Source organism: Nothobranchius furzeri, chromosome 12 (genome assembly GCF_043380555.1).
Source record: "Nothobranchius furzeri strain GRZ-AD chromosome 12, NfurGRZ-RIMD1, whole genome shotgun sequence".
In the NCBI taxonomy this organism is placed as follows: domain Eukaryota; kingdom Metazoa; phylum Chordata; class Actinopteri; order Cyprinodontiformes; family Nothobranchiidae; genus Nothobranchius; species Nothobranchius furzeri.
This window is the reverse complement of record NC_091752.1, coordinates 65,243,837-65,267,979: the sequence shown is the minus strand read 5'-3', so window position 1 is coordinate 65,267,979 and position 24,143 is coordinate 65,243,837. Positions and strand designations below refer to the sequence as shown.

Genomic DNA, 24,143 nt, shown 5'->3' with positions numbered 1-24,143 from the left:
GCCAGTTTTAAAATGCACTTTTATCTACAAGCACTTTGTACCTGTAGTTTAAATGTCGATGTCCAGTTTTAACGTTTATGCCTGAAAATTGCATTTTATCTGTCGTAGAAACAAAAAATGACTCAGGAAATGAAAACGTGATTTATTTCAATCAGAAGGTAATTTTGTAAAATGATCGATTCCAGTGAATTTATTAAAGAATTGATTCCATCAAACTTCATGATTTGTTTTTATTTGATAATAATTATAATAATGAACACTCCATGACAGGTGTTTGGCTGAATGCCATCATTTATTTACAAAACTAAAGTGCAAAAATCAAGTAGAGTCAAGAGTCAGATTTCTGGGTGCAGGCGGGTGACCGTGCCAGGTAACGATGGTGATGATGGTAAAGGCGTGTGTCACTGTGAGTGCGTGAGGCTAGTGAGAGCTCGCAGTTGCAGCGGCATGGCCACACTAGTGTCCCTGTGCCACCGCGGTGTGGTGACGTAGGCGGGGGGCGTCAAGACGCTCTGAGCCACGCCAGGGGCTTTCAGCAGCGACCACAGCTCTTCGCCCCGCGTTACTATGGCAACAAGGTCCTCTTCATCAGCACACCAGGCGACTGATCCGTTTCTGCTCACCGTTCTCAGTTTGGAAAGGAAAAGAGAAGCCCTGAAGAAAAAGAAACGCGCATCATTCAGCCTGAAAAAGGGAGGAGCTAAAGGAAAAGGGACTGCCACCACTCACCTGGGAATGAGGTCATGTGACCTAGATGCCAGTTTAGCCAGAGCGCTCATCAGAGTGGTGATGACACGAGGGGCAGGACAAATTGTCCCAGGGGGTGGGGTAGAAGACGTGATTTCAAACAGCACCGCCTCTAAAGCCTCGAAACAGGAAGTGATGAGTTTGACGGAGCAGCGGGAGTCAGACGACACCGACAGGTACTCCCCCAGCACCCACACCTGGAACAAAAACCCAAAACGGTTCGTTGTTCTCACAGAAAAAAAGTCCAAAAGGTTCCGACACAGCGCCGCCTTACCACGTGAGTGTAGACCTCCTCTTTGTTGTAGACGTTGGCTGTGGCTCCAGCAAACTCCAGCAGCTCGTGAGACTGGTCCACTACCAGAGAGGGGTGGAGCTTACACAGCCTCCTCAGGTGGCAGCTAAACACCCTGCAGAAGCAGAAGATCGGAGGGAAACTGAAGACCTTCTCAGAGCTAAAAGATCGGCGGACGTGTTCGGGTCTACCTGTGAATCTCTTTGCTGTAGGAGGGAATTCTGAGGAGGAGGCTGCTTCGCTCCAGCATCACCAGAACCAAATGGGCCAAGAGCTTTCTGTCGTCCATCTAGAAAACAGCAACCTTGCAGTAAAAGCTAACAACCTCAGCCAATATGTCATGGATCTGCATGTCTTCACCTTAACAACGGTGTTGAAGTAAACGTGTAGCAGGACCGGGACGGTCTGAGCACACCGAACGACTCTCGGCCAATCAGCTGCCTCGGCCAGCAGCTCGTGGAGCGTGCTCAGTCGGTCGATGGTGTCACCTAAAAACAGAGATGCTTTTATATTACAGACACAAGGAGAAAACATCCTGAGCGGCCCTGGGAGGGATTTCATGTGAATGTTGTCTCTCCAGCTGGCTCTTCATGTCGATGACCATTGTTGTTGACGAAATATTTTGGGTTTTTTTCCCAGACAAAAAAAAAAAAAAAAAAAAAAAAACTTTAATTTGTAATTCTTTAAAGACTAAATCGTGATGAATATTGATTGACGTTCTCGTCGACGAATAAAAGTCGACAACAAAAACTTGAAAGTTACAAAAATCCAATAAGGAATGTAAAAAATGGGGAAAGGGAAAAAAGAGCCAATCAGTAAATGGAACAGGCGGGACTAGACGAGAAAAGAACCAATCAGGAGTCCAGAGCTGACCGCTGTTAAAACAAGCTAACGCTAACCACAGACATCAAATATTAATGTCTCTGGGGAGGCGTTATCCATCAATCCATCCATTTTCATAAGCTTATTTGGAGTCGGGTCGCGGGGGCAGCAGCCTAAAGTGAGAGGCTCAGACTTTCCTCTCTCCAGCCATTTGGGCCAGCTCCTCCGGGGGAATCCCAAGGCGTTCCCTGGCCAGGTGAGAGACATAGTCCCTCCACCGTGTCCTGGGTCTACCTTTAGGTCTCCTCCTAGTTGGACGTGCCCAGAAAACCTCACCAGGGAGGCGTCCAGGAGGCATCCTGATCAGATGCCCGAGCCACCTCAACTGGCTCCTCTCGATGTGGAGGAGCAGCGGGTCTACTCCGAGCCCCTCCCGAATGACAGAGCTTCTCACCCTATCTCTAAGGGAGAGCCCAGCCACTCTTTGGAGAAAACTCATTTCGGCCGCTTGTATCCGCGATCTCATTCTTTCGGTCACTACCCAAAGCTCATGACCATAGGTGAGGGCAGGAACGTAGATCAACTGGTAAATCAAGAGCTTCACCTTCTGACTCAGCTCTCTCTTCACCACGACAGACCGGTTCAATGCCTGCATCACTGCAGATGCAGCACCAATCCGCCTATCGATGTCACGCTCCAGCTTTCCCTCACTCGTGAACAAGACCCCGAGATACCTAAACTCCTCCACTTGGGGCAGGACCTCATCCCTGACCCGGAGAAGGCATTCTACCCTTTTCTGACTCAAGACCATGGTCTCAGATTTAGAGGAGCTGATTATCATCCCAGCTGCTTCACACTCGGCTGCGAACCACTCCAGCGAAGGCTGAAGATCACGTTCTGATGAAGCCAACAGGACCACATCATCTGCAAAAAGCAGAGACCTGATCCTCAGGCCACCAAAACGGATGCCTTCCACACCTTGGCTGCTCCTAGAAATCCTGTCCATAAAGGTTATGAACAGAATCGGTGACAAAGGGCAGCCTTGGCGGAGTCCAACTCTCACTGGGAACGAGCCCGACTCACTGCCGGCAATGCGGACCAAGCTCTGACACCGGTCATACAGGGACCTAACAGCCTGTATCAGAGGGCCTGGTACCCCATACTCCCAGAGTACCCCCCACAGCCCCCCCCCACCCCCACCCCTGAGGGACGCGGTCAAACACCTTCTCCAAATCCACAAAACACATGTAGACTGGTTGGGCAAATTCCCACGCACCCTCCAGGGTTCCCCTAAGGGTATAGAGCTGGTCCAGTGTTCCACGGCCAGTACGAAAACCACATTGCTCCTCCTGAATCTGAGGTTCAACAATCTGATGGACCCTCCTCTCCAGAACCCCTGAATAGACCTTACCAGGAAGGCTCAGGAGTGTGATCCCCCTGTAGTTGGAACACACCCAGCGGTCCCCCTTTTTAAATAAGGGGACCACCACCCCGGTCTGCCAGTCCAGTGGAACTGCCCCCGATGTCCACGCGCTATTGCAGAGCCACGTGAGCCAACACATCCCCACAACATCCAGAGCCTTAAGGAACTCCGGGCGGATCTCATCCACCCCTGGAGCCTTGCCACAGAGGAGCCTTTTAACCACCTCAGTGACCTCAGCACCAGAGATTTGAGAGGCCAAGCCAAAGTCCCCAGACTCTGCTTCCTCACTGGAAGACGTGTCGGTGGGATTGAGGAGGTCTTCGAAGTGTTCTGCCCACCGATCCACAACGTCCTGAGTAGAGGTCTGCAGCACACCGTCCACACTATAGATAGTGTTGGTAGCGCAACATCCAGACCCGAATTATGAGGGCGTGGTTCAAACTTGATCTAAAATGTCTGTTTTTGAATAAAAACAGTAAAAAAAAAATTTGTTTTTGCATCTTTTACTTGTGATGCACAAGGACTGTAAACTTGAACTCCTTATCTGTGACCAGCTCTGAAAGCCCATTTACTGTATGAAACTACCAATGTGTTTAATGACTGAAATAAAGTGAAGTTTCACAAAAGCCATTCAGTTTAAAATCGTTGTTTAACAAACAAACAAATGAAACTAACCAGAGCCAGCCTGCGCTCGGAGCAGAAACAGGAAAAGTCCTCTGAAGGCGGGATTTCGGAATGCTTCCAGGGACAGAAGTCCTCGACTGTTTGGATCTGCGATGGGCAAACACGTTGACCTGCAGCAGACACACTAACAGCCTCAGTGAGGCGCAGAGGAATGTTTGTTTGGTGGATGAATCTTTGCGTCCACAAACCTGAGCTGTAGGACCAGAGTGGCAGCGAGGCAGGGCAGATCCAGGAGAGTATGGAGCAGCTCTACTGCAGTTCCTGTGGTGACCAGAGAGGGCAGCAGATCCACAAAGTCCTCCACCACAGCTGGACTGTCCCACGCTAAAAACTACACGAGCAGAAAGGGGCTAAATGAAGACGCTTCCTGCAGCACTCTAAAGCGCTGGTGCATGTTTATGGTAATATGGACCTTCAGGAAGTTTGGGAAGAATTGTACGAACTCAGGAGCTCGACTCTGGATATTCTCCAGGTTGAGTCGGAGGAAGCGCAGAAGCTCGTAGGCGAGGAAGGCGTCGTTGAAGAGCTCGGCAGGAAACTGACCAAAAACCAGCTTCCACACCCTCTCACAGTCCACGGTGTCCATCTCACCTGGACAGGTGAAATTAGACAGAAAAGTAAAAATTTGATTCGTCTAAATGAAACTTCAACTCTCTCTCTCTCTAAACTGAGGCTGTTCAGGAAGCTAATTTATACCATTTACACAGAAATCCTAAAATGGCTGAAATAACAAACAGAGGTGTCCAAAATGTGGCCTGTGGGCCTTTTATGGCCTTTGGTGTGGTTTAATGTGGTCCATGACAGCAAATGGAGAACTCTAGAAGACTGAGCCACAAGCACAGGTAGCTGAAGCAGATGGACACTTTTACACGAACGAACGAACGAACGAACGAACGAACGAACAAGGTCAGATTTTTAATAATGTAAAAATAAAGTATTTGTCTTTTATTTACTGTGTTTGTAAGTTGAGTTCATTTTGGTGGGACAAACTTCAACTCATTTTTCCTGAAAGCAACCATCGACTTTACACACACACAAACACACACACACACACACACACACACACACACACACACACACACACACACACACACACACACACACACACACACACACACACACACCGTGGTTGAGGTAGAACTGAGCGATGGGCAGAAGGACTCTGGCGAAGGACAGGTCTGAGCTGAGACGACCGAACAGAGCCTTCATACAGGGGAAGGCCCGGTAGACCATGGAGGCGTCTTCAGCACACACACAGTCCAGGATACACACGGCCTCCACCAGACACTAACACAACACACAACATTAACAGCAGCTTGGTTTACTTTTGGTTTCAGTCTCTGTAGAAACATCCATCATGAGCATTCCTAAAGCTACAATTTTCTGGTGAGGACTTTCTATAATAAACAAGTGTGTGTGTGTGTGCAAGTGTGTGTGCGTGTAGGTGAGTGTGTGTGTGTGTAGGCGCGTGCGTGTGTGTGCATGTGTGTGTGTGTGTAGGTGTGTGTGTTGTCACCGCTTTTTGCAGCTCTGAGTCTGCCTTCTTCTGTGCCCCTGACAGAAAGAGACAGAAAACATCAGGGATCTCCCTTACAGTCTAGCGCACACGCACACACACCTTCACACGCACACGCACACGCACACACACCTTCACACGCACACGCACACGCACACACACCTTCACACGCACACGCACACACACCTTCACACGCACACGCACACACACCTTCACACGCACACGCACACGCACACACACCTTCACACGCACACGCACACGCACACACACCTTCACACGCACACGCACCTTCACACACACCTTCACACGCACACGCACACGCACCTTCACACGCACACGCACCTTCACACACACCTTCACACGCACACGCACACGCACCTTCACACACACCTTCACACGCACACGCACACACACACACACACACCTTCACACGCACACGCACACACACACACACACCTTCACACGCACACGCACCTTCACACACACGCACCTTCACACACACACACACACACACACACACACACACACACACACACACACACACACACTCACTGCGATCACACTGCTCGATGAGCCGCTGGCAGTACTGGAAGGCTTTCTCTCTCAGACGCTCCTTTGGAGGAAGCAGGCGGCTGGAGGAGGAAGTTACTGACACCATGGAAACCACGGAGCCCTCCACCTCCGACCGATCATCTGAAACAGGGACGGTCAGGACAAAGATGGGATGTTAGATCAGACCGACTCCAGACTACTTTAGGGCTAATAAAGATTATTATTGTGCCCCCGCCCGCCTTGATTTCAGGTTTTAACTCATGCAGCATGAAAACAGACTTTTCATTCATTATTTTGTTATTCTGAATTAATTCACTAGAAAGGAAACAGAGAAAGACGTAAGAAACAAAGTCACAAACTTCTGTCTCGTTAGTGCCGCTGAGATGTTTCTACGGCTTCGATCCACTGACAGATTAAAACCATGCCTTCACACAGCCTGGCCAGCCCGCGTCAGCCACCGCTTCCCCTCTTTAGGTGGGGCGGGGGGGTGGGGTGAAGGGGGTGTGTGTGTGGGGGGGGGGGGGGGTGGACACTAATGATCCAACCTCTGGAGCAGAGGTTGCTGACGCTGTCAAACATCCACCTTTCAACTACAGGGGGGTCTGAGGGAATATGGCAGCGATCACCAGCTGCTGCTGCAGCAACCGCAGAATCTAACAAAAAACTGACGGTAAAGATTTAAAAATAATCACTTTCACACGAAGCACTAAGAAGTTGAGACTGTATCTGCAACGCACTTTGGTCTTGGCTGCATTCTGGCTAGCAGTTAGCTCAGCAGCTAAGAATATAATCTCCATTTCTCTGAACAAAGGCCATTCAAGAGGACTGGGTACGGTGGTATTTATTTTTTTTTGACTCTTAAATGAGACAAATCCCTTTAATTCTAGACATAATGACAAAGGCAACAAAGCCCGTCCAGAATGTGTGCGGAATCACGAGATCATGTCTCAGAAACGTATTAAAGCTAAAACCATAATAAGATTCTTACGTTAAAACGGTTCAATGGTCGACAAAGAACACGTTAATGAAGTCTGTTGCACTAAACCCCTCGCACATAAAGCTATTTCAGCAGTTTTATTCTTCACATTCCCAGTACCTTCCAGAATGAGCGGTTTCAGGGCTCAAGCTGGAGCTGGCCACGCCCACCTACCCCCCACTCGAGCTGCTACAAGCCGAGAAGCTCCCTTATATGGAAGGGGCTCAGAGTAGAGCTGCTGGAAGTCTCTCTCGCACGTGAGAGGTTGTTTTGTTCTTATTTCCCCATTTGTGACATCACAAATGGGGATATTTTGAAACTGCTTGTTTTAGGCACAAAAATCCTAAAACCAAAACCAACAGAAAACTAATGGATGGATTTTATTCATGTTTGGAGTGTTTATAGAGGCAGTGGCGACCGACATGGCAGCAGAAAAAGGAGCAAAAGGTGAGTTTTGCATGATAGGTGCCCTTTACTGAGCGATCCTGGAGTTGATCCTTTCAGGTCAAACCGTGCTCGGGTGCGGTTTAGTTCTGCATCAGCTCAGCTGAACATTTAATGGCAGTGATAAATCAGTGCTCTAATAAACCCTTTAAACAGTCAGCAGAAGAGTCTACCGACACGAGGCGGTTCTGCTTTTTTACTCAGACCAGTTGGGCTTCATCATGCGGACTCACGTGAGAGTTTAAAAGAAAGACCTTAAGAGTCATCAACGCTACGTTCTTGCTCACAAATTAAACACACGGGGGTGCGGCGTGGTTAGTATGGAGAACTACAGCGAGTCGCTCAGCTTCTGGCTACCGACTCGTTAGGAGGTTTAACAGGAAACGAGGGGCGAGAGGCTACAGATTCCAGGTTAGAGGCAAGTGTAGCTGCGAGTCAAGATCATAGCAGATGTGTTAGCTCCTGGTTCAGCGGATTCAGCGTGTGCTCTGGAGGGCCACTGGCGTCTTACCGTTAGAGAAGGAGTGAGACAGGGAGAGGCTGAACTGGAGTCTGTTGACTGGAGACGATGGAAACAAAGAGCAGACAGCTGACATGAACCAAGAGCAAGCCGAGATTCAACCTCACAGTGATGACAGGAGCTAGCAGAGGTGGGACCAGGTCAGCTGTTTAAAATAATCCTCAAGTCTTTCTACTCAAGTCACAAGTCAAGTACCAAAGAATCGGTCGATACAAAACATGTTTGTGAAGTTGTTGGCTCTAAATCCCTCTCACATAAAATGTTTCAGCAGTTTTTGTCATGATGGTTTCAATACCTTCCAGAATGAGCCGTTTCAGGGCTCTGTCACTTTAAGAAAACAAGCTGGAGCTGGCCACGCCCACCATTCCCCATTTAGGCTGCTATATGCTGAGAAGCTCTGACATACGGGAGGGGCCTGAAGCAGGCCTGAAGTTCCTCCAGCAGCAGTGCTCTCCTGCATGTGAGAGCTGGTTCTTTTCCATTTCCCCCGTTTGTGACATCACAAACAGGAACTTTTTGAAACAGCTTGTTTAGGCACTCATCCAGCCGCTTATCCAGGGTTGGGTCACAAGGGCAGCAACCTAAGCAGAGAGGCCCAGACGTCCATCTCCCCAGCTACTTGGGCCAGCTCTTCCGAGGGAATCCAAAGGCGTTCCGTGGCCAGCTGAGAGCCATAGTTCCTCCAGCGTGTCCTGGGTCTTCCTTTAGGTCTTCTCCTGGTTTGACTTGACTGGAAAACCTCACCAGAGAGGCGCCCAGGAGGAATCCTAACTAGATGTTCGAGCCACCTCAACTGGCTACTCTCGATGTGGAGGACCAGCGGATCTACTCTGAGCCCCTCCCGGAAGACCGAGCTTCTCACCCTATCTCTAAGGAAGAGCCCAGCCACCCTGCGGAGAAAACTCATTTTAATCGCCTGTATCCATGACCTCTTTCATCCGGTCACTACCCAAAGCTCGTGACCGTAGGTGAGGGCAGGAACGTAGATCGACCGGTAAATCGAGAGCTTCGCCTTCTGGCTCAGCTCTCTCTTCACCACGACAGACGCAGCACAAATCCGCCTGTCGATCTGGCGTTCCGCCTTTCCCTCACCAATGAACAAGACCCAGAGATACTTTAAACTCGTCCACTTGGGGCAGGACCTCGTCCCTGACCTGGAGAAGGCATTCTACCCTTTTCCGACTAAAGACCACGGTCTCCGAATCTCACCCCAGCTGCTTCACACTCGGCTGCGAACCGCTCCAGTGAGAGCCGGAGATCCCGATCTGATGAAGCCAACCGGACCACATCATCTACTAAAAGCAGAGTCCTGACCTCAGGCCACCAAAACGGATGCCCTCCACACCTTGGCTGCGCCTAGAAAATGTTTTAGGAGCATAACTCCTGAAAGCAAACACTGACAGAAAACGGATGGAGGTTTTGTTTTCCTGTTGGGAGAGTTTATAGAGGCAGCAGAGACCCACGTGGCAGCAACAAAGTCCCCTTTAAACTGGATTTGTCCAAACGGGCAGCAAACAAGATCTGATGTTACATTTCCCATGGCCACCCCGCGTAAAACATCAAGTATTTTCAGGTCTTCAGTCTCAAATGCAAGTGAGGTCATGAGTCATCGCTGCTGAAGTCCGAGTCGAGGCCTGTGTCTTTTGAGCTTTTCCAGATGGAGGGTCCATGACGCTGAGGGGCCTTACCAGCATCCACAGCCGTGTTGGAGACAGAGTGGTGGGTGAGGAGCCAGTGGCGCAGCATGGAGAAGGCGTAAACATTCATCCACTGGTCCTCGGTGAATCCCTGACCCACGCAGAGCACGGTGAAGAAATCCCCCGAAACCGAGCCATCCAGCTCGGCTATCGGCAGCGGCTGAATAATAAAAACACGAGGAGACAAGCTAAGCTAAAAAAGGACAGAAAATCTCACCTGCATCGAGGCGGACGACTCACCTGACGAGATCTGGGTCCAGCGAAGAATCCTCCTGAGGAAGCGCCGCCTCCCTGGACGATGCTCGCGTAACGCAGCCAATCAACAAGCTTTTTACTTAGGAGGGTCACATGATCTGCAGGTGTGAAGAAAACTCAGGTTGAAGGTTATCACAAACTTATCAAGTCACCAGATCTCACTCCAGAACCTTTGGGATGGGGAGGAACGGGAGGTTCTCATCACGGATGGAGCTGTGCGATGATGTCATGTCAGAATGGACCAGAACCTCTGATTTAACCAGAGAACACGGCGTGCTGAGGTGAGTGAGGAATCAAACCGTGTCCAACGTTCTCAGACCTGCAGGTTTTCTAGCTCGACTGGCAGAAAATGGAACAAACAGACGTCTGGCTGACGGTCAGGGGAAAGAGCGCTCAGTGCAAAAACACGTCAGCTGAGACGCTTCAGCGCTCCACGTTTATCAGACGCGGGGATGGAACTGATATCAGGGTGAGTTATCAGAAGAAAAAAACAATTGAACGTTTGTCAAATGTTCTTAGGGTGTTTTAAACACGTGATTGGAGATAGTTAGCAAACACGCTAAGGCTTTTAAAAGAAAGCGGTTTAGTTGAAAGGTTGAAAATGCAGCGAGTCCGTCTCAGAGCCAGAACTTCTACCTGATGCCCGAAGAGGAGCGAACCTGGGTCCGTTGCATCCCTTCATCCTTATGTAACCCAGAAGCTAGAACCTTAATGAGGTATTAACTAATTGGCTTACTAATATGATCCATCCTCAATTTAGATAAAATATAAAATATAAATTAAGGAAATTAACAATACTAATTAATAGATATCTAATTAACTAATAGATAATTTCATAATGAATTATTGGAAGGGTGAATAACTAAAATAACGAGTTTAATATTAAACATCGGTTAAAACAAGAATCTTGAACATCACTAACAGAAACAGAAGAGGAAAGCTGTATACTATTGGTCCAGGTGGGAATCTGAAATTTCATTGGCTGAGAGAAATAAGTCCCGCCTCCGCGAAATAAAACCGTGCGACGCAGCTGAGCGAGAGGAGAGACAAACGGCTGTGCAGCACGCAGATACAGAAAGCAAAGACTGAGCGGTTAGAGAGAGAGAGAGAGAGAGAAAAAAAAAACAACGGTCGAGGCCGTGAAGAACCCTGATTTGGGTGCCGCATAGATAGAGGGAGAGGCGGACTTGACTCCTTCTAATAAGAGCTAGGAACTTGGAACCAACGCGGTGAGTAAAGAAAAAAGAAGAGAAAAAGCTAACGATGCAACTTAAAAAAAAAAAAAAGGAAACTTAAATAGCTTATCAAATTAATTCCATTCTTATAGATTTGTGTGGAGACGACAGAGTGAACCAATCCTCTGTAGGAGGGAACCGTTGGAGCGCGTTGGTGAGTGAATGAGATTAAATTCAGTAAATTATTAAATTCAAAAAGCTAATTACAGCAACCGAGGTGACAGCAGTGGGCTGCTAGACGTTAGATCCCAGGAGTTAACATCTCAAACTACCAGTTAACGGTGGTAGGGCATATAGGAGTTAACGGCTCAAACCGCCAGTTAACGGCGGTAGGGCATATGGGATTCCCAGGAGTTAACGGCTCAAACCGCCAGTTAATGGTGGTACGGCCTAGATGTACAAGGTCCTCAGGGGCGTTATAGCTAACGCCATAGAATTAGCAATGCGTCCCTTAACCAAACATTTAATAATAAAAAAAATAGATAAATAAAAATAAATAAAAGCTAACTGATTAGGGAGGAATTATTTTACAAAGGTGGACCAAAGGACCAGAATTTATATTTTGTTGAATTTTGTTATAGAACATTTTATTTATTTATTTATTTATTTATTTATTTATTTATTGTGTTACAGATATACAAGGTGTCACAATGCTGTATAGAAACACAACTAAATGTATCCTTGTTGTCATGAATGTATTTCTTGTTGAATAGTGTAGAGTAATAGAATCTAACTGAGCCTATTGAGCTGAACAATTGTTGTCATATGTAATTATATTTCCAGAGCTACTGAGAATTATTTTAATAGACAATCAAAATGATGTTATGTTAGTTGAACTGTGAACCCAAACATGATTGGCTATGCCAATAGAGTGAAGCATTTGTTTAAGTCTGTAAGACTTTATGCTGTGATGTGACGAGAAGGGTCGATGCCAACTCGCTAACAGTCCTGTTGTTTACAGGCTGGGTTTTTTTTTTTCCTTGGGTTTGATCCCGACTCCTATGATCACTCACTTGGAACGAGAACTGGATTTCTTCCTGACGAGGGAGATGGCGAGCCTTAACCACTGAACGAACCAGGACATCTCAAGTAACTGAAGAGCAGACTGCTCTCTTCTGTGAACAATCTCAACGGTGCGGTAGGAAAAAATCGCACCACCGGACTCTGACTTTCACCCCAAGCGTGGGGATTTGACTTGACGCCGGCTGACTTGTGACTCATATGATCAAATCTCATACCGAGCATTTTACTATTGTCGATTGTTTTCATCTGTTTTTGTGTGTTATCTTTATGTGTTATATTTCCCATTATTATTAAAATTTAGTATATAAACCGTTTCATGCTATACCCGTGACTCCAGTCATTCTTAAACAACCTCCAATTCTCCCCGAACCTAATTATTGGCCCATTTGTTTATTTTTTCTTTTAATTATCTTATTGTATCCTGTAATCCGGTTACATAAAACTTGGCGAGCCAGCCAGGAGAATTGTAGAGTTGTTACCTTAGCTAACCATTGACTGACATCATAAGAGTGCCTGGAGGTCACAGTGGTTTGCCATTTTGGCATTATTGGTACTTTTGAGTGTTTTAAAATGGAAGTTGTGAAAACAGAAAAGGTCAAAGTTTCAAATGCTGTTTTAATCAGTGGGTTAACTGATACAGACCTTGATAACGAAGTCTTTGGGTTTATGGAAGGATTCGGACCAGTTAACAGGCGCATTAAGTTACCAAACTGTGATCAGATTATTGTGGAGTTTCAACATGAAGCCACTGTTAAGGAATTAAAGAAACAATGTTTACCCTATGACAAACCTTGTACTAGGAACCCAGATGTTTTCTTTCATATTCAAGACCTAGCCAGCGCGTACAGTCTAGAAACTAGCACATCTGCCACTGATGCCTATCTGTCAGAGCTCAGGGACATAGCTGCGCGTAGCAATCAATCATTTAAAGACCTTCTAATGGAGGAACTGGCAAAAATTGGGGAATCTTTAGGAAGGGATACCCATGCATCTGAACCAGTCACTGAACCAGAGCCAATGCTCCATAGTGGCCAAGTTACATATTCCCTGCCTTTAACACCAGAAGTTAACTATATGAACCACTCAAAGGACAATTGTCCACCTACAGAGACTGGAAAACAAAACCCTTGCATTCCACCAAATCTTTTAAACACACCTGAGGTTCAGCGAGTTATTGTGGAACACATTGTTAAAAGCAGTGAGGTTATCCCTCCGCCTACTTCACAATACAGACTAAAACCGTTCTCAGGGCGAGTTCCACACCCTTCTTTTGAAACTGACTATGATACTTGGCGTAGTAGTGTAGTGTTATGCATAAATGATCCTTCACTCACCAAGTCCCAAATTGTACGAAGAATCGTGGAGAGTCTGTCAGCCCCAGCAGCGAGCATCGTTAAAGCTCTTAGTCCAAAATCCGACCCGGAAACGTACCTTGAACATCTCGATTCAGCTTACGCAGCTGTCGAAGACGGCGACGAGCTCTTTGCTCGCTTCTTAAACACAAACCAGGACAGTGGTGAAAAACCTTCCGATTACTTTCAGAGGTTATACACCTTGTTAAACCTAGTTATTCAGAGGAATGGAATTTCCTCCAGTGACGCCGACCAGCAGCTGCTCAAGCAGTTTTGCAGAGGCTGTTGGGACAGCTCGCTGATTTCAAACCTGCAACTCGAACAAAAGAAAGACAACCCGCCTCATTTTACAGCACTTCTCCTCAAACTGCGCACTGAAGAAGACAAACAGGCTACTAAAGCAGCACGCATGAAACAACACTTAGGGGCACAACGAACTAGAGTGTATTCAAATGTGCAAACAACATGCTCTCAGAGTAAAAACACTTGTGAACTGGAAATAGATGATAACTGTGATGACTTACGCAAACAAATCGCTGAGCTCAGGAGCCAAATTGCACAGCTTAAGGTTAACAACACAGATAAAAAGGCAAAGAAAACTCAAAAAGAGTCAAAACCCCGTGTGGGGACTAAAATTCCAGATGAGCCCAAACAGATTCAGCAGATAACAGCAGTGGTGCCCAGACCAAAGCCTGGATACTGTTTTAAGTGCGGAGAAGATGGGCACATAGCTTCTAGCTGTAGCAACGAGCCAAATCCAGCACTAGTTGCAACTAAAAGACTTGCTCTTAGACAGAAGCAGCGCGAGTGGGAGATGTCAAAGCCAATTGCTCAGTCTCCTCCTTTAAACCGGTAGAAGCTCCTATCGTGGGACAGATAGGTGCTAAAGTAGAACCAAGTCCCTCTAAGGAAAGGACAGAGAGACTTTTTTGCAAGCCAGTTCATGCTCATTCAGTGCCAAAACTTCCCAAAAGATTAGTGGGTGGGCGATGCACAGCTACAGTCTCAGTTAACAGCGTTGAATGTAATTGTTTACTGGATTCAGGGTCCCAGGTAACCACCATTGCCAATTCTTTTTACCAAGAACACTTACCTGACCTCTCAATTAAACCCATCAGTAATCTGTTAGAAGTCGAGGGCGCAAACGGTCAAGCAGTTCCTTATTTAGGATACATAGAGATAAGTGTCACATTTCCAAAAGAGCTCGATCAGTCTGGACTTGAGTTACCTACCCTTGCGTTAGCGGTTCCGGATATAAGCTCAAACTCTGATACACCACTACTCATTGGCACAAACACACTCGATCCTTTGTATGAGCAATTGTCTGCCAATAACTTACCTGATTCCAAGGCACTCTCTTATGGGTACCAACACGTGCTAAAAGCCTTAGCAGTCAGAAAAAAACAAAGCAAAGATGGACGAGTTGGTGTGGTGAAGCTTCGAGGGAGAACCCAAGAAGTTCTCCCTGCAAATAAAAAACTGTTACTAGAAGGGTTTATGCAACCCAGCCAAAACAAGCATGAGCCTTATGCACTCATTGAACAACCCACCAATGGTTCTCTACCAGGGGGTATAATTGTAGACTGTTGCCTCATTTCCTTACCTTCACATGGTCCATACAAAGTACCTGTTGTACTAAGAAACGAAACTAACCATGACATCACATTACCCACTAACTGTGTGATCGCTGAGTTAGTTAAAGCCGATCGTGTTATGCCATATCCAGAACCTGACAAAAGTGATCAGAAAGTACTTGCGGCGTGTAGTTCGCAGCAACAGACTTCACCTTCAAACCCTCCTCTCAGTTTTGACTTCGGTACTTCGCCCTTGTCCGAAGAATGGAAAGGGAGGATCACCAACAAACTTAACACTTACTCCGATGTGTTTTCGCACCACGATCTTGATTTTGGTCATACACAACAGATAAGACATCACATCAACTTAAAAGACGAGACCCCATTCAAACAGAAATCTCGGCCGATCCATCCACATGATTATGAAGCCGTGAGAAAACATTTGGAAGCCCTCTTGGAAACCGGTATAATAAGAGCGTCGGAGTCTCCATTTGCCTCACCAATAGTGGTAGTTCGGAAAAAGAATGGTGAGGTACGTCTATGTATAGACTATAGAAAGCTTAATCTGCAAACCATTCGCGACGCATATGCCCTGCCTAACTTGGAGGAGTCCTTTTCTGCTCTCGCTGGATCACAGTGGTTTTCTGTGATGGACCTCAAGTCAGGTTACTATCAAATAGAGATGTGTGAAAAGGATAAACCTAAAACTGCTTTTGTTTGCCCGTTTGAGTTTTATGAATTTAACCGTATGCCACAAGGAATAACAAATGCTCCAAGCACTTTCCAACGGGTTATGGAAAAGTGTATGAAGGACATTAATCTGAAGGAAGTGTTAGTTTTCCTAGACGACTTGATCGTCTTTTCCAACTCCTTGGAAGAACACGAAACCAGACTTTCTCACGTTCTTGAACGGCTTAGAGAATACGGACTCAAGCTATCACCAGATAAGTGTCGTTTTTTCCAGACATCTGTGCGTTATCTTGGACATATAGTATCTCGAGATGGCATAAAAACCGATCCAGATAAGGTGGAAGCACTCAAAACATGGCCGAAGCCTCAGACTTTGAAGGAACTCCAATCTTTCTTAGGATTTACCGGTTATTACCGACGCTTCGTTAAAGATTACTCAAATATTGTCAAGCCACTAACATCTCTCACGGCTGGTTATCCACCCAAACGGAAAAACTTTAAAACACCACCATGTAGATCAAAGTACTTGAACCCCAAAGAACCCTTTGGGAATCGTTGGAGCCAAGACTGTGAGAAGTCCTTTCAAACTATTATTGAAAAACTTACCACTTCGCCAGTTCTTGGCTACGCTGACGCAAAACTCCCATATCTAGTACACACAGATGCTAGTACGACCGGACTCGGTGCAGCGCTATACCAAGTGCAAAACGGTGTCACACAGGTAATCGCTTATGCAAGTCGCGGTTTAAGCTCTAGTGAAACTAGGTACCCTGCGCACAAGTTGGAGTTTCTAGCCTTAAAGTGGGCCATAACAGATAAGTTTCATGACTATTTGTATGGGAACACATTCACTGTCATTACTGATAATAATCCGTTAACTTACCTCTTAACAACGGCAAAACTCGATGCAACGAGCTATCGTTGGCTAGCTGCGTTGTCCACCTATAATTTTGACATCAGATACCGTGCAGGTACACAGAACGTTGACGCGGATGGCCTGTCTAGGAGGCTGCATGATAAACCTGAAGACAACTCAAAATTCACTGAGGAATGCCAACGACTAGATGAGTTCCGATCTCATCTTTTATCCTCTGTCAAAGAAGTCGAGCTTCAACTTCAAGCCGAAGCAGTGAAGGCAACATGCCAAAAGCACATGGTCTTGGATGAGACTGATTCTCCTTGTGGTTTAGTTCAGTCACTTGCCATGTCTGCAGCGGCCATTCCAGACCTATTCCAGTTGGAAGACAATAGTGACAGTTTCTTTGCTGTGCCCAAGTATAACCATGCTGACCTTGTCTCCTTGCAGAGGAAAGATCCAACCATTGGCCGAGTCATTCAGCTGCTTATGACTGACAATAAACCGCCAACTGATACTATTGCAGAACCCCCGGTGGTTCTTAACCTTTTGAGAGAGTGGAAACGGTTTGAGTTTCAAAATGATTTACTGTACCGGAGACGCCAATTAGGACCAGAGACATCATTGCAGTTAGTCTTGCCTGATTCATTACGTTCAACAGTCATGCAAAGCCTACATGATGATATGGGGCATCTTGGGGTTGAACGTACGACAGATCTCATTCGGTCCCGTTTTTACTGGCCAAGAATGGCTAGTGATATCGAAATCAAAGTTAAAACTTGCGAAAGATGTATCCGTCGGAAGGCCCTCCCTGACAAAGCTGCTCCAATGGTGAGTATTACCACCACCAGACCTATGGAGTTAGTTTGCATGGATTTTCTCTCCATAGAACCAGACAGTAAGAACACTAAAGATGTCTTAGTGATTACAGACCATTTTACAAAGTATGCAGTGTCCATCCCAACCAAAGATCAGAAAGCCACCACCGTCGCGAAGAACCTGTGGGAACATTTTTTAGTCCACTACGGGTTTCCTGAGCGTCTTCATAGTGATCAGGGACGGGATTTCGAATCACGTACAATCAAGGAACTTTGTTCTTTACTTGGTATCCGTAAAGTCAGAACGAGCCCTTATCACCCTCGTGGCAACCCCGTTGAACGGTACAATCGTACATTACTCAGCATGTTGGGAACTTTACAAGCCACTGAGAAACATCACTGGCGCGATTTTGTAAAACCACTTACTCACTCGTACAATTGTACAAAAAATGACGTGACGGGATACTCTCCCTACGAGCTAATGTTCGGTAGGCAGCCTCGGTTGCCTATAGATATTGCCTTTGGGTTACCGCATTTGAACAAGCCCTCTATAACTCATTCTCAGTATGTTAAAGAACTGAAGAGTCATCTGGAACAGAGTTATGACATTGTCATAAAAAACTCTCAAAAAACAGCGAGGAAGAACAAAGAACGGTTCGACAGAAACATTCGTGAGTCCACACTAGGTGTGGGAGATCGTGTTTTAGTCCGAAATCTTCGCTTAAGAGAAAAGCATAAATTAGCAGACAAATGGGAGCAAACAGTGTATATAGTTCTCAAACAGATGGAAAACTTGCCAGTATACACTGTAAAACCAGAGAACGGAGAAGGACCCAACAGAACACTCCACAGAGATCTTTTACTGCCTTGTGGTTTTCTCTCTTCATTAGAAAATGAAACAGAACGCGTTACGAAACCTAGCAGACCTCATACAAGACAGAGTTCAGCCTTAGAACCTGACCCAGATGAGCCACTTGACGAAGAGGTAGATGAGTTTTATCACTCTGATCTTCCACAAGTGCTAAACCGACCATCCTATCAAATAGCGGTCACCTTGCCAAATAGGGAACTCATAGCAGATTCAGGACCGGTAAATAATATTCAACAACAAAACACACTATCCTTACACACAGGGGATCGCAAGGAACCAACCTTAGCTGGTAATGAAAATGCTGAATTGTCCTTACTTGACAAAGGCATCAACACCGAAACATTCTTACCTGAAAGAGTGAAAGAAGCAGCAACATACTTACCTGAAAAAACGAAAAAAAAACGAAGTATACTTACCTGACGTAGAAACGGGGGATGAAACTAACACAAACCTACCTCAATTGGATGGTGTCCTAAAGTCGCAGCAACGTGATGTAAGTTTTGAACCCATCATACACGATCAGACACATACATCTGAAAAGACCAAAGTCTTAGAGAATAGCTCATCAGCTCTGTCGGAAACAGAGAGCTCACTTCGTCCTGTCTCAGTTGAGAATCAAACCGAAACGGATGAGCATGATACTGTGCAACCAGAGATGTATGTCAGGAGATCTGAACGAAGTAGTCAGCCTCCTCAAAGACTAACTTACTCTCAATTGGGCAATCCACTAGTGACCGTAGTTAGGTCCCTTTTCCAAGGACTTAATAAAGCTTTTATTGACTCTCTTACTCAAGAAGTTGTGTACCCCGTAGAAACAATGCACAGGGACGTGCATGATATTTAATGGGGGAGGATGTAACCCAGAAGCTAGAACCTTAATGAGGTATTAACTAATTGGCTTACTAATATGATCCATCCTCAATTTAGATAAAATATAAAATATAAATTAAGGAAATTAACAATACTAATTAATAGATATCTAATTAACTAATAGATAATTTCATAATGAATTATTGGAAGGGTGAATAACTAAAATAACGAGTTTAATATTAAACATCGGTTAAAACAAGAATCTTGAACATCACTAACAGAAACAGAAGAGGAAAGCTGTATACTATTGGTCCAGGTGGGAATCTGAAATTTCATTGGCTGAGAGAAATAAGTCCCGCCTCCGCGAAATAAAACCGTGCGACGCAGCTGAGCGAGAGGAGAGACAAACGGCTGTGCAGCACGCAGATACAGAAAGCAAAGACTGAGCGGTTAGAGAGAGAGAGAGAGAGAAAAAAAACAACGGTCGAGGCCGTGAAGAACCCTGATTTGGGTGCCGCATAGATAGAGGGAGAGGCGGACTTGACTCCTTCTAATAAGAGCTAGGAACTTGGAACCAACGCGGTGAGTAAAGAAAAAAGAAGAGAAAAAGCTAACGATGCAACTTAAAAAAAAAAAAAAGGAAACTTAAATAGCTTATCAAATTAATTCCATTCTTATAGATTTGTGTGGAGACGACAGAGTGAACCAATCCTCTGTAGGAGGGAACCGTTGGAGCGCGTTGGTGAGTGAATGAGATTAAATTCAGTAAATTATTAAATTCAAAAAGCTAATTACAGCAACCGAGGTGACAGCAGTGGGCTGCTAGACGTTAGATCCCAGGAGTTAACATCTCAAACTACCAGTTAACGGTGGTAGGGCATATAGGAGTTAACGGCTCAAACCGCCAGTTAACGGCGGTACGGCATATGGGATTCCCAGGAGTTAACGGCTCAAACCGCCAGTTAATGGTGGTACGGCCTAGATGTACAAGGTCCTCAGGGGCGTTATAGCTAACGCCATAGAATTAGCAATGCGTCCCTTAACCAAACATTTAATAATAAAAAAAATAGATAAATAAAAATAAATAAATGCTAACTGATTAGGGAGGAATTATTTTACAAAGGTGGACCAAAGGACCAGAATTTATATTTTGTTGAATTTTGTTATAGAACATTTTATTTATTTATTTATTTATTTATTGTGTTACAGATATACAAGGTGTCACAATGCTGTATAGAAACACAACTAAATGTATCCTTGTTGTCATGAATGTATTTCTTGTCGAATAGTGTAGAGTAATAGAATCTAACTGAGCCTATTGAGCTGAACAATTGTTGTCATATGTAATTATATTTCCAGAGCTACTGAGAATTATTTTAATAGACAATCAAATTGATGTTATGTTAGTTGAACTGTGAACCCAAACATGATTGGCTATGCCAATAGAGTGAAGCATTTGTTTAAGTCTGTAAGACTTTATGCTGTGATGTGACGAGAAGGGTCGATGCCAACTCGCTAACAGTCCTGTTGTTTACAGGCTGGGTTTTTTTTTTTTTCCTTGGGTTTGATCCCGACTCCTATGATCGCTCACTTGGAACGAGAACTGGATTTCTTCCTGACGAGGGAGATGGCGAGCCTTAACCACTGAACGAACCAGGACATCTCAAGTAACTGAAGAGCAGACTGCTCTCTTCTGTGAACAATCTCAACGGTGCGGTAGGAAAAAATCGCACCACCGGACTCTGACTTTCACCCCAAGCGTGGGGATTTGACTTGACGCCGGCTGACTTGTGACTCATATGATCAAATCTCATACCGAGCATTTTACTATTGTCGATTGTTTTCATCTGTTTTTGTGTGTTATCTTTATGTGTTATATTTCCCATTATTATTAAAATTTAGTATATAAACCGTTTCATGCTATACCCGTGACTCCAGTCATTCTTAAACAACCTCCAATTCTCCCCGAACCTAATTATTGGCCCATTTGTTTATTTTTTCTTTTAATTATCTTATTGTATCCTGTAATCCGGTTACACTTACAAATGTTTTACCTGTTGTTAGTTCCTACCTTCAGTGAGGCACTCTGGGCTGAGTGTGAACACGGTGTTGAGAACTGGCAGGGTGAACATGAGCGATTGAGTCGGCCCTTCTGATGGTCGGCTCTCCAGACTACGGATGAGCTGCGCGCAGAGATTTGACAGATCGGCCCTGGATCTGGCCTTTGGGGGTCAAAGCAGAACCAGGGGGCAGATTAAGTGATGCCTTAGAATCAAAACAATACGTTTTACAAATCTTATCAGTTGATTACGTCACGATTCTACAACCTGTGAGAGCAGCAGAGCAGCAGCATGAGTGTTCAGCTGACTGAGGTTCTCCTCAGAGAAGTTCAGCTCCTGGCCAGAGGGGGGCAGTGTCTCTCTAAGAACAGCAGAGCCCAGAACCTGAAGCTGCTCTGCGGGTGATGAAAGGAGCGATAGTAACTTCTGCTGGAGCTCTGCAGGCAGGCTGCGGTTTGAGAAAACAAACAAAGAGCCTGGTGAGAAGCTGATGGAAAAAAACCGAAGTCATGTTCAACGGCACACACAAAAATGCTCCTCCTGTATTTGATTTCAGTTTAGAATCATGAAGATGATAAATCAATAAATAAATCCAACTCTGAGGAGATGTTTTACAACAAAGCAATGTTATCAAGGTAGAACATGCTCAGAAACGGCTGGCTGGATGTAAATATTAGGTGATCTTTACAACTAGTAGCGATAATTTTACAGTCAATCCTTGTAGGAAGTGGTGAGAGTACCTTTTGAGTGACCATTTCATCTAAGAAATAACAGATAACACATCATGAATCATGTGAAGTGTGATTCGTACATTTTGGTGAATTTGTTGGCAAACAGGATGAGCTGTAGCCTCTGAAGAGAGTCCAGAGTCTCGTGACTGAGCTCCTTCACCTGAAGCAGCTTCACAAGCCTGCTGTAAAACTTCTGCAGCTCAGGCTCCTGGATCTCTCTGGAAATCACAAAAATAAATACATTCAATAGTGCCGAAGCCCTCATCCTTTCAAAGTCCTTTCAACTATGTTGTTTGGCCTAATTTTCACTGTGTTGTGTTAAACTTTTCTATTTCTGGATTTTTTTTAACGATACATATTTCATAAACCAAAATATTTATTGAACTTTTATATGAAAGATTTTAGAGTTTCAGAGAAGGAACAAGACAAAAACGGGGCGAACGGACAGATCAATCTATAAAGTGATTGATCATAAGACTGATCAATCCACTGACTTGATCTAAGTAGGTTGTAGGACAAAAATCTGATTCAACAGTGATATTAACAAGAATTCAAAATAAATAAAATCCCATGGCGTGAGCATTTTTATCAATAAAACTTAAAAAATGACTTTTGCTTATTTTCAGTATTTGATTCAAGTTCAGTGAGCTGACAGATCACAAAATTACAAAAGTAAGTATTTAATAGAGCACATATTTCGGATCAAGATATAATATTTAAACGTGGAAATCAACAACTGCCTTATAAACCAGACCAGCAGCTACGCTGCAATGGTTTATTACGTTTTATAGCAGGAAACGCGCAGATGTAGCTAATTTAGCTAATGAACGAAACGAGCGTTTCTAATATTGGATAATGAAGATAAATAGATTACTTCGACGTAAAATCATAGCCAAATGTTCCGAGTGAATAAACGCTGGAAGGATGAATGTGTTGGTGTTTAGATACTAACAGCTCAAATATTAAACAGCCAGAAGGAAGTTATCTAAAATCCAGAGGATAAAACAACACGAATTATTATGCAATAATTATGAGCCGATGGTTAACTTTAGCTTCAATATTAAAACAGGAGAGAAACGTAATGTAGCAACAAACACGTTTACTTGATTTGTTCTTACCTTGCTTGATTAATCAAACTTTCTGAACCGTGTGAATACATTTTGAAAGAAAAATAGAAATTTTTAGCTACTTCCGGTTACAGCGGAATATAAACAGTGCAGTGGCTAATCGGTCCTGACGGAAGTCACATGACACAACTCTAGTTCCGCCTTCGAAGGGAGGACCTGTTCTAAAACTACAAAAACATACGTGAGCCTAAAACACACTTTGACAATACTAAAACTATTAGTGAAGATTTATGACGTGCGCGAAAATTATTCAATGACAAATAAAATATTGTGAAAATGTTGCTGATCACTTGCACTTTTTCAAAACGAACAAAAACATAAAAACAACAGCCACGAGCTACATTTCCTTCTGGTTTTTATGAAAATGTTCATAAATGCCAGCTGGAAGCTGGAAAACACATTAGCTTCAAACACTTTGTCATGCCTCTTAACAACGTTCTAACATAGTATGGTTATGAATATATTGTGGTGCAAGAAAAAAAACATAAAATCATAAAATAACAAGCAAGCAATATTACAAATACAGAGAGGTAACGGAATGAGACTAATCAATTAAAAACAAATGGTGGACAGAATAAGATCAAGCATCCTGATCAAAAAGAAGTATTAAAAACCATAATGTCAGGGCAATTCAAAGAACCCTAGCGCTGAAAAGCAATCAAATAGAAATGAGTCTTTAGACGAGACTTAAAAGACTTGAAGGGACGGCGCCTGCCTAATGCTCAATGGCAATTCATTTCACAGAGTTGGAACCAAAACAGAAGATGCACGATAACCCCTTGATCGATATTTCGACCGGGGGACCACCAGACGTCCCTGCTCGGCTGAGCAAAGAGACCGAGATGGAACATACTTTTGCAAAAGTGCAGTAATGTAAGAGGGGACACTGCCCTGGAAGGCCTTATAAACAAGAATTAAGATCTTAAATTTAGCTCGATATTGCACCGGGAGCCAGTGCAGAGCATCCAGTACTGGAGTAATGTGATCTCGGCATCCAGTACCTGTCAGGAACCTAGCCACTGAGTTCTGTACAAATTGGAGCCGTTCAACCGTGCACTGGCCCAGACC

The 24,143-nt window shown here is 44.8% G+C and overlaps 1 protein-coding gene across 2 annotated transcripts; it reads right to left on the bottom strand.

The window, feature by feature from the left end:
* Nucleotides 1-266: 266 nt before the first annotated feature.
* Nucleotides 267-23,215, bottom strand: ap5z1 (adaptor related protein complex 5 subunit zeta 1). Of its 2 annotated transcripts, XM_054750706.2 has the most exons (18): nt 23,067-23,215; nt 22,029-22,166; nt 21,485-21,665; nt 21,229-21,379; nt 9,914-10,026; nt 9,665-9,833; nt 7,968-8,015; nt 6,037-6,177; nt 5,485-5,522; nt 5,093-5,255; nt 4,381-4,559; nt 4,157-4,299; nt 3,960-4,078; nt 1,400-1,527; nt 1,231-1,328; nt 1,022-1,154; nt 730-944; nt 267-654 (listed from the first exon to the last, which is right to left on the bottom strand). In XM_054750706.2, the coding sequence occupies exons 1-18, from the start codon at nt 23,105-23,107 to the stop codon at nt 402-404; spliced, it is 2,451 nt and encodes an 816-aa protein (XP_054606681.1). In that variant the 5' UTR covers nt 23,108-23,215; the 3' UTR covers nt 267-401. The 2 variants fall into 2 exon arrangements, with proteins under 2 accessions (XP_054606681.1, XP_054606682.1); XM_054750707.2 differs by lacking the exon at nt 7,968-8,015.
* Between the last annotated feature and the right edge of the window lie 928 nt (nt 23,216-24,143).

Coding starts and splice junctions, on each gene's coding strand:
- ap5z1 (XM_054750706.2), bottom strand. CDS start 23,107: ATGTATTCACACGGTTCAGAAAGTTTGATTAATCAAGCAAG. Junction 9,834..9,913: donor CTGGACCCAGATCTCGTCAG/GTGAGTCGTCCG, acceptor TTTATTATTCAG/CCGCTGCCGATAGCCGAGCT. Junction 1,329..1,399: donor ACTTCAACACCGTTGTTAAG/GTGAAGACATGC, acceptor GCTGTTTTCTAG/ATGGACGACAGAAAGCTCTT.